The sequence below is a fragment of the Phyllobates terribilis genome, unplaced genomic scaffold (genome assembly GCF_046119375.1).
Source record: "Phyllobates terribilis strain yellow unplaced genomic scaffold, ASM4611937v1 Scaffold_12__6_contigs__length_324123572, whole genome shotgun sequence".
NCBI lineage: Eukaryota > Metazoa > Chordata > Amphibia > Anura > Dendrobatidae > Phyllobates > Phyllobates terribilis.
In genome coordinates this window covers 127,419,305-127,430,154 of record NW_027362772.1, presented here as the reverse complement: position 1 = coordinate 127,430,154, position 10,850 = coordinate 127,419,305, and the positions used below count along the sequence as shown (strand labels likewise).

General features: G+C 45.4%; 1 protein-coding gene across 1 annotated transcript in view; it reads right to left on the bottom strand.

The window, feature by feature from the left end:
* Positions 1 to 4,127: 4,127 nt before the first annotated feature.
* Positions 4,128 to 10,850, bottom strand: part of LOC141172261 (sulfotransferase 2B1-like) — a 617,113-nt gene continuing 610,390 nt past the window's right edge. The window contains exon 7 of the mRNA XM_073656264.1: positions 4,128 to 4,484. Coding sequence (XP_073512365.1) covers positions 4,360 to 4,484 — 125 coding nt within the window. The 3' untranslated portion in view covers positions 4,128 to 4,359. The remainder of the gene's footprint in view (positions 4,485 to 10,850) is intronic.

The following is a 10,850-nucleotide window of genomic DNA, read 5'->3' as shown; positions in this document are numbered from 1 at the left end:
CTATATTTAGCAACAGTAACAGTTTCAGTTCACGGTGCCCCGACGGGCAACTATATACAGCTTCTGCTTCGCTGTACTTAACGACGGCGTCCTCCTGCTCTTGCTTTATGCTTACCTTTGGCTTCAGACCCGTCCGGGTCCTCTTGCTCTTCCTCCTCACACCGCAGCTCTTCCTCCGTGAGGCGATGCACATGGAGGGCGTAGGGTCCTTTGGCACACTTGTGCCGGGTGAAGGTGACCTCGTCCCCGATGTAAAGGTCACGACCTCTGTGTCCCTCCGGTAGGTGGGACTCAACGTCTCTCCTGGTCACGAAGACGTCGCCTAGGGTGCGGTGGTCTCGGATGAAGCCCCACCCATGCTGCATGTTAAACTTTATCACAGTCCCGGTGGTGCGGGGACTATGCGCTGCACGGGGGTCTCTCCTGGCCCGGCTCTTCTGCTCCGCGCTCCTTATTTGAGCTTGCTGTTCCCGGACCCGCCTCTCTCTCCGCTCCATCTCAAAGTCCTCGAGCTGTTGGCGGCAGCACTCAGCACGCTCCGCTGCAGCTGCCCGAGTCTCTTGAGTGAACCCCATGAGATCTTCTCCGGTGGGGTCCCACTCAAACTGCGCTTCTGCTAGCGGGGGCGAGATCCTCTTTACGGGCTTTGGAGCCGGGATCAGGGGTTCATCCAGGGGTCTCTCTCTCCGGAGTCGGGGATGGTGAAACTCCGGTGGCCATATAAATGGCTGCCCATCCGGGCACGTATGCTGGGCGTACAGGTCCTCTCCCAGATGCGGCACTCTTGGTCTTATGGGCGCGGTGGTGGTAGCGCCCGGGTTGCCCGGGCCTTGCGGCCAGGCCTGGGGTATCTGGAAGGTGAAGGGCACCGTAAGGACGGCGGCGCCCTGGGCTACTTGGCCCTGCGACCAGGCCGGGGGCTCCGCGGAGGTAGGGGGCGCTGTTGGTATTGCGGCGCCCGGGGGTACTAGGCCTTGCGACCAGGCTGGTGGTACTTCCTGCTTGGTCACGCTCGGGGTCGAGGCGTGTGACGTCACAGGGGTCGCGGCTCCCGTTTGAGGCCTAGTCTGCGGCGGTGACGTTGCAGCGACGGGCACGGCAGGATAGACTTCGGGCTCTGCGACGGGGAGCTGGGGCAGGTACGCGGTTTCCCGGTTTGGGGTATAGACGTCCCCTTTACCTGCCTCCACTCGTTCGGCTCCCTTCTCGGCGCCGTCTCCGGCCTTCAATCCTCCCGCGCCATCCTCAGAGGCGGTCTGTTTCCTCGTCTCGGGTGGCGTGCTCCGCTGACAGGTCTCGGTCTGCTGGGCCATCTCACGGCTCCACTCCGCCAACGTCTCTCGCTGCACCCGGGCCATCCTCCTTGCGAGGCCCTCCAGAGCGGTCTGTGCACACTCCCGGTCTCGGGGGAGCTGTGCTAGGACCTCCACTAGGCCTAGTGGGGTCGTTGCTTCTAGCAGGCTCCTGACCAACGGGTCGGTGCTGCTCTGCTCTCCTTCTGCTGTTTCCAGCAGGCTCCTGGCCAGCGGACCGGTGCTGCTCTGCTTTCTCGCCATCTCCGGGTAAGCTCCTCCGATATTCTTCTCCAGGCTTCTTGCCTCCGGGTGCGCTCGCTCTCGACTGCTCCAAGCGACACCCATCTTCGCTCTCTCCTTTCGTCTCCTCCCCCTTCGAGGGCTGTCCCGGGGCCACTTGGTGATTGTCAGCTCCAGGGGCTGTTCTTTCACGCTGACAGACACCTCTAGCATCACAGTCTCTGTTGGTGGGGGCGGTTTCCACTTTTGGCGCCATTTTCGGTCCTGGCCCACGATGGGAGGTGGCCTCTTGCCATCCTCTGGCACGCCCATAATGGCGTCCGCTCTGACAAGGCGGGAAACCTTTGGAAATGGCGGGAATCGTCTCCCAGTGGCGGGAAACGCTGCAGATGGCGGGAAAAAGCTGTTAATGGCGGACAACCGGCGGGAATCGATCTGTGATGGAGTCCGATGGCGGGGACCCTCCGGAACCGGCAGGAGACTTCTTTTTGAGGTAAACTCGTTCTTTTCTTCAGGCACGCAGTACCCGGGTGTTGCGGGCACGTAATCCTGCCGACTACGCCAAAGTTGACGCGCCCCCTGGGCCATATTCTTTAGGGGGAATATCCGGAGCCGGATCAGATGGGAGTTGTAGTCTTCCGAGTGGCTGTGACCCGGTCCGTGCCCAGGGTGTCAAACTCAGTTGTATGTGGCAGTCCTACAGATGTTATTAAGTTCTTTATTGTCGACTACGCCACCCGTTGTATTGCGGTCACTATGGCCGCCGCTGCAGCAGGGTCCGCTGAGGCTGATGGTGTAGGTGCAGCTTTTGATGGTGTAACCCCCAACGGGTGGGGTATAGCCTCAGGGGGTCAGGTGCAGAGGATGGGGGTTGTGGTGGTGCAGCATAGATGTTAAAGGAAGACAGAGTCGGGTTGTGCAGTTTAGGGTATTTACTCACTGCTGATGTTCCGGTCACTCCAGCTTCAAGTGACCACCCGAGCCGTGCTGCGTCCACCAGGTCCTGGATCCAGCCAACCCCCAAGCGAGTCCGGAGCGTGACCCTGAGCTCTCCTTCTGTCCTTTCTCTGGCCGTCCCCAGTAGTGATCCACCTAGGTCCAGCTCCCTCGGGCCTTCTGTTGGGAGACCCTTGGCCTTGGGTTCCCTGACCCTCCACGTGGTATGCCTTCGGGGTGGATGTGGTGGGTGGCCGTGGCAGACGCTGCCCACGGCCTCCGGTCTCTGGCTAGGGTGTGTTTTTGCCCCCACCAGCTTGGGTTCCGGTACCCTGATGCCAACTCTTCACCCGCTGATGGACTTTGGGGTCTCAGAGTTCCTTTTCTGTTTCCCCCTCTGGGTCTTTCTTGCTTTCTCCTCTCTCTCTCTCTCTGGGACTACTCTGCTCCTCTTCCTCTGACTTCTCTGCAAAGACTCACAGACTGACCCTATTCTCTGATGGTGCCCACCTTATATACACCCTCTATGTGTGAGCTCAGGCGACCAGCACCCAATGAGCTCCTATCTTTACCCAGGCTGCTCCCCCTATCTGCCCCTACACTACTGGGATGTACCACCCCCCTCCCACTCCAGCCAGGAACAGACTCGGTCGTACCTGCACATTTCTAAGTGGGAGTACCGTCGGCCTGTTCCTCGGAAATGGGATGTGTGTAGTGCATGCAGCCTACCGAGCTCAGGTCCACACTCCATCCTTACCCGGGAGTGGAATATCACACCTCTGGGTTGAGGTGCAATACCCCTGTAGCAGCCGAATCCTCAGGGTGCTACACTTGGACCTTGGCGTTTACCGGTGCATGCTCTGCATGATTTTAATTTATGACAGCGTAGTGTATTACTAATAGTATATTTATTTGAGCCTGTAGTCCCAGCTCTCTTCAGGTCATTGACCAGGTCTGATGTTCTGGACTGATTCCTGACCTTTCTCAGAATCATCCTTACCCACGAAGCAAGATCTTGCATGGAGCCCAAGACCAAGGAAGATTGACAGTCATCTTGTGTTTCTTACATTATCTAATAATTGAGCATACAGTTGTTGCCCTCTCAACCAAGCTGCTTGCCTATTGTCCTGTAGCCCATCCCAGTATTGTGCAGGACTACAATTTTGTCCCTGGGGTCCTTAGACAACTGTTTGGTCTTGGCCGTGGTGGAGAGGTTGAATGTGATTGATTGAGTGTGTGGACAGGTGTCATTTATACAAATAATGAGTTTAAGCAGATTCGATTAATACAGGTAATGAGGTCAGAGTAGGAGGGCTTCTTAAAGAGAAACTAACAGCTATGTGAAAGCCAGAGTTCTTGCTGGTTGGTAGGTGATTAGATACTTATTTCATGCAATAAATTGCAATTTAAGAATTTAAGAATTAGAAGATTTTCTGTTTTTTATTTTTAGATTCTGTCTCTCAGAGTTGAAGTGTAGCTATGATAAAAATTACAGACCTCTCCATTCTTTTTAGGTGGGAAAACTTGCAAAATCGGCAGTTTATCAAATACTTATTTTCCCCACTGCACAAGGTCCGTCATTACTAGCCACCAGCTATAAGAACCAAACAACCTGTTACCTGTGAAGTTTCATCATATACAAACATAGAAACATGGATTCCGCTCAAATGCAATATATTTATTTTAAATATTGAAATGAACTCAGTACAGGCAGAATATTCAGAAAACATTAATATCCTTTACCAGATCAATCATCTTATTCCTAAAAAACAATGAATGTCACAAGCTGTGTGTGATCATGCATAAAAAGTGTTAAGTTGTTACCAATAATCATCACAGACTCATACATTTACTTCACTTAGAACATTTGGTCTGCTGGTAAAGCCCGTTATTCCGGTATGCTTGTATCCCAAGGAAACTTCACACTGAAGTCTTGCATTTCTGCCTTGTAGATCTTGTCAAAATATTCATTTTGAGCCACAGTAAAATTATTTTTCCAATCTCCGACTATTCCTGTAAATCACAAGTGGTGACAAAAAATATTTTAATTCATTTTCAAGAGATCTGTTATATGCTCATATTAAACTCTAAAATATTATAACTCACAAAAGTCAATACTTAGGAGATATTAAAAAAATGTGTAGAATGTGGCATAGTCCAGACAAAATCGGATGAGGTCAAAAAGAATCTTATCAAGTAAACATAAACTACATGTTTCTGCATTGTACTGATGCCTTGCACAGATATATCAGAATAAAGCCAGCTATACATGGAAGGAAATAATTATTTGATCCCTTGCTGTTTTTGTAAGTTTGCCCACTGACAAATACATGAACAATCTATAATTTTAAGGGTAGGTTAATTTTAACATTGAGAGATAGAATATTACCCCCCCAAAAAATCAAGAAAATCACATTGTATAAATTAGATTTTTTTTTTTGCATTTTGGAGTGAGAAATAAGTATTTGATCCTCTACAAACCATTATGAGTTCTGGCTCCTACAGACCAGTTAGAGGTTCTTAATCAACTTGTTACCTGTATTAAAGACAGCTGTCTTACATAGTCACCTGTATAAAAGACTCCTGTCCACAGACTCAATCAGTCAGACTCTAACCTCTACAACATGGGCAAGTCAAAGAGCTTTCTAAGGATGTCAGAGACAAGATCATAGACCTGCGCAAAGCTGGAATGGGCGACTAAACAATAAGTAAGATGCTGGGTGAGAAGGAGACAACTGTTGGTGCAATAGTAAGAAAATGGAAGAAATACAAAATACAAAATGACTGTCAATCAACATCGATCTGGGGCATCATGCAAAATATCACCTCATGGGATATCCTTGATCATGAGGTCAGCATAAAATTACACCTGGATGATTCTGTGAGTTATTGGGAGAAGGTGCTGTGGTCAGATGAGACAAAAATGTAGCTCTTTGGCATTAGCTCAACTCGCTGAGTTTGGAGGAAGAGAAATTCTGCCTATGACCCAAAGAACACCGTCCCCACTGTCAAGCATGGAGGTGGAAACATTATGTTTTGGTGGAGTTTCTCTGCTAAGGGCACAGAACTACTTCACTACATCAATGGGAGAATGGATGGAGCCATGTACCATAAAATCCTGAGTGACAACCTCCTTCCCTCCACCAGGACATTAAAAATTTGTCATAGCTGGGTCTTCCAGCAAGACAATGACCCAAAACATACAGCCAAGGCAACAAAGCAGTGGCTCAAAAAGAAGCACATCAAGTTCATGGAGTGGCCTAGCAAGTCTCCAGACTTAATCCCATAGAAAATTTATGGAGGGAATTGAAGCTCCGAGTTGCCAAGCGACAGCCTCAAAATCTTAATGATTTAGAGATGATCTGCAAAGAGGAGTGGACCAAAATTCCTCCTGACATGTGCGTAAACCTCATCATCAACTACAAGAAAAGTCTGACTGCTGTGCTTGCCAACAAGGGTTTTTCCACCAAGTATTAAGTGTTTTTTGCCCAAGGAATCAAATACTTATTTCTCACTGCAAAATTAAAAAAAATATATCTAATTTATACAATGTGATTATCTTGACTTTTTTGGATATTATATCTCTCAATGTTAAAATTAACCTACCCTTAAAATTATAGACTGTTCATGTCTTTGTCAGTGGGCAAACTTACAAAAACAGCAAGGGATCAAATAATTATTTCCTTCACTGTAAATGGGATAAAAATACTGGGATACAAGTTTAAAGGCTAATGATGAAATCAATAGTTTAACATTTTATACAGACTTAAATCCTTGAAAAACAATCAATATACAATAAAAACACATTATTATGTAGAAAAAGGTCATCAATATCTGATCAGTAGGGGTGCAACACCCTAGACGATCAGCTGTTACCGTCACCATCTGGAAGTTTTCGGATGCAGCCGGAAATACAGAAGCTCTGTAAAAACTATAGTGGCCACAGCCAGGTTCTGCAAATTGACCCCCTATTTATTTAAATAGGGGGTATACCTGCAGTATCTGGCTGTGGACACTATAGAAATTAAGGAGCTGTAGTGTTCTGGCAGAGTCCAAGAACTTCCAGCTACCGCCATTAACAGCTGGTTTGTGGGGGTGCTAGGTGTCGCACCCCCAATAAGATATTGATGGCCTATCCCAAGGGTCATATTGGTACTATTGTGAAGCTCATCCACAAGCTGAACTTATTAGGAGACTGCAATTTTCTCCATATACAATAATTTTGTGTTATTGTAGTATATGATAAGAAATTGGATGCCCACATGTTCAAGACCCCTAAAGGGTCTAAAATAGTTACAAAAAAGGAAAAAAATATAAAAAATTATATTAAAAAAATTATAAAATTCAAATCACACCTTTTAAATAAAAACATAAACGCATTTGGTATTGCCATGTCCATAAAAGTCCGGTCTATTAAAATACAACCCATATGGGAAATGCCATGACGAGGAAAAAAATCAAAACTAATTTTGGCTTCTCAGTAACCACATCTCCTTGAAAAATGCAATAAAAACTGATTAAAATATTGTATGTACCTCAAATTCGTATCAATAAAACCATCAGCCCGCCACCCAAAGACCAAGCCCTCACACTGCTCCATCAATGGAAAGATAAAATGTTACTAGCCTTGGTAATTGATGACACAAACAATTTTTTTCCTACAAAATTCTAATTTTTCTTTTTGCCACTTAAATGAAAAAAAAAATGATATGCAATGTTGAAACCAGTCAGTCAGGAGACCCATGGCCATGGTCTGTAGGGGACTCAAACCCTCTAGATCAAAGCCATAAAATCAAGTTGTTTAAAAACCCAAAACTCTCAAGTGACCAAGAAGTGGTATCCTTAAGGTGCCTGAACTCAAGCAAGTACACTTATTTTTTTCATATATTTTTTGGCCTTTTGTTGAGGATTATTTTTAGAACCCTAGCTCAATGTCAGAACTATATGACACACTCCACATCCAAAAATATTTAGCTTGTTTTTTGTCACTTTTGTCCACTTTCACTCAGGTAATCTCAAACACCTGTGGGGATGAGGGGGATGGTGTAGCCATTCAGTTCTATAACCCCATGGAACAGCTTGCTCTCCTTCAGAAAAAGAATAGACATAAACAGGGCTCTCAGATCCACTAGGGTAGCAGCCTAGGTGGATTATGGAGGTAAGATGGGCTCACCAAAGCTTTGGTGAGCTGAAGCTGTAATTGGATTAATATTTAGGTATAATATACCAGTCCTGTTACTGGAGACATCAGGAAAAAAAAAGTTTTAAATGTTGAAATGCCCCTCAAAATTCTTGTATGAACTTACGAGGGACACAGAATGTGAAAAATAAATGAAAAATAAATAAATCGAAATCTGTGTTACTAGCCCTGACCCCTTTTAAAAATTAAAACAATGTGTGATATATAAAAATATGGAAAGCAGAAGAAAAATTTTTAATGTATTTCAGTGGTCCTTTGTGGTTATAAAAAAATGTAAAAGATGTGAAAACAGGACAGTATGTCCTTTATTGTCAAAAAAATAAAAAGAAGAGAGTATAAAAATTTGGCAAAGCACATAAAAAATGGCATCTACATGGGCATCCAGGTCATAGAAAATTATATAAAATGACACCTTGATATCTGCGATCCGATGTCTAGTTCTAGAGAAATTCACATTGTCATCAACTCCACAACGTCGAAACCAGGAAGAAAATGCAATATCTTGCCGTTTCCATTTTGCCCGGAATCGCGAACACATGATCCAGACTACTCACTCCTTAGGTATCGGCAAGCGACCAGTGAGCATATGACATCACACCTCTGGGTTCCAAAGCATGGAATGCATGTTTACTCCCTCCGTACTGTCACTGTCAGCTTCACGATAGCCCAATTATTATTATTCTCTGCCACCACCGGCCGAGTTTGAAATATAATACAGGCCTGGCCGGACATCTGTGTATTGGTAGCGTATATGGCTTCGGGGTGGGGGGGGGGAACGATTACAGGGCAAAAGTAACAGAACTATTAAATTTTAAAATATATACAAGGATGTTACAAAGGAGACATTAAAATACATAAGCAGTTACACAAATAAAACAGGATGAAAGGAGAAACTTACACTATAAAGATCACTGCGACGATTCAATATAGGTGCAGGGGAGACGTTCCGCTTACTGTTATCGAACTGGGTCCTCCGCTATGATAGACATATATTCCCAGACAAAGAACATGGCTCTAGTCTCAATAAACTATTTTATGCTGAAGGGAGAGACCCCCCTGTGATGACATCACAGGGGCTGGGCTCCACCCATCAGATTTGTATTAAAAACATGTTTTTTGGGATAACCCATCGCTTGTTGATCCCAGAAGCCGATAAATGATTTCATATTTTCTATTATGATTTTACCTTCAATTAGAGACGGCACATCGCATAGTTGCAGTCTGCTATTCTGGTGTTTTTGTCCTACAGCTCTACGTAGTGTTTCTCAGCGGCAGAAAAATATCCGTATCATTCCCTAGCTGGTCCAACCCCTAAAAATATGGGTCCCGTTACCATCAGAATCATGGAACCTCAATTATTCCTTATTTCATATAGGAGTCTAAGTGTCTGGAGATTTTCTTTTTGAAGCTCGGGAAGAAAGCTTTCCCATTTACACGCAAATTACTGCAATCCTGCCACTAATTACTCCCTGTGTATGCCAGGGACAAGATGCTTGCATTTCTAGTAGGCTGGTGGCACCAATCTGGCCAGCATTTGTGTACTAAGATTTACTCATGACTGTGTTAATTGGGCCTTTGTGCTGAGATTTTTATGGAGACAGTTCTTGTACTGACAAGTGGTGAGGGGGATAAGGGAGGGGGTGAAGAGAGGCTTTGGAAAAATGTTCAATGTCTATGACAGACTTTCAATATTCCTCAATATTTCCCTGACACACATATTTCTTATATGGAAATGATACGTTAAGATTAGTGATGAGCGAGCGTGCTTGTCACTGCTCGGTACTTGCCCGAGCATCTCATTGCTCGATATGCTCAGCAAGTATTTCCGGGATGCTCAGACAGGAGCTCGTGTCCCCGCCCTGCATGTTTGGTGCCCTTTACACAGCCAATTAACATGCAGGGATTGCCTGCCACGCACTGTAATGCCGTAGCACTAACTGGTGTTACAGTGATTGGCTGGCTGCATAGTTTCATCGGGTCTATATAAGACCTGGTGGCCCTATGCTTGTGACAGTCTACCCGGAAACAGGCAGAGTAGGGAGAGCTGCTGCTGAGTGAGGAACAGAATTGTCAGTTTATTAGTTAGGTATAGGTGTTCCACAGCAAGATACAGTGGGTACAGAATGTATTCAGCCCACCTAAAATGTTTCACTATTTGTTTCATTGCAGCCATTTGGTAAATTCTAAAAAGTTAATTTTTTTTTCATTAATGTACACTCTGCACCCCATCTTGACTGAAAAAAAATGAAATGTAGAAATTTTTGTAAATTTATTAAAAAAGAAAAACTGAAATATCACATGGTCATAAGCATTCAGACTCTTTGCTCAGACACTCATATTTAAGTCACATACTTCTTGTGATCCTCCTTGAGATGGTTCTACTCCCTCATTGGAGTCCAGCTGTCTTTAATTAAACTGATAGGACATGATTTGGAAAGGCACACACCTGTCTATATAAGACCTCACAGCTCACAGTGCATGTCAGACCAAATGAAAATCATGAGCTCAAAGGAAACGCCCAAGGAGCTCAGAGACTGCATTGTGGCAAGGTACAGATCTGGCCAAGGTTACAAAAGAATTTCTGCAGTACTAAAGAGCACAGTAGCCTCCATAATCCTTAAATGGAAGATGTTTGGGACCACCAGAAGTCTTCCTAGACCTGGCCATCCAGCCAAACGGAGCAATCATGGGAGAAGAGCCTTGGTGAGAGATGTAAAGAAGAACACTAAGATCACTGTGGCTGAGCTCCAGAGATGCAGTAGGGAAATGGGAGAAAGTCCCACAAAGTCAACTATCACTGCAGCCCTCCACCAGTCCGGCATTTATGGCAGAGTGGCCTGACAGAAGCCTCTCCTCAGTGCAAGACATATGAAAGCCCGCATAGAGTTTTCTCAAAAACACATGAAGGACTCCCAGACTATGAGAAATAAGATTCTCTTGTCTGATGAGACGAAAATAAAACTTTTTGGTGATAATTCTAAGTGGTATGTGTGGAGAAAAACAGGCACTACTCATCACATGCCCATTACAATCCCAATAGTGAAACATGCTGGTGGCACCATCATGGTATGGGGGTGTTTTTCAGCTGCAGGAACAGGACAACTGGTTGCAATTGAAGAAAACATGAATGCAGCCAAGTACAGAGATATCCTAGATGAAAACCTCTTCCAGAGTGCTTT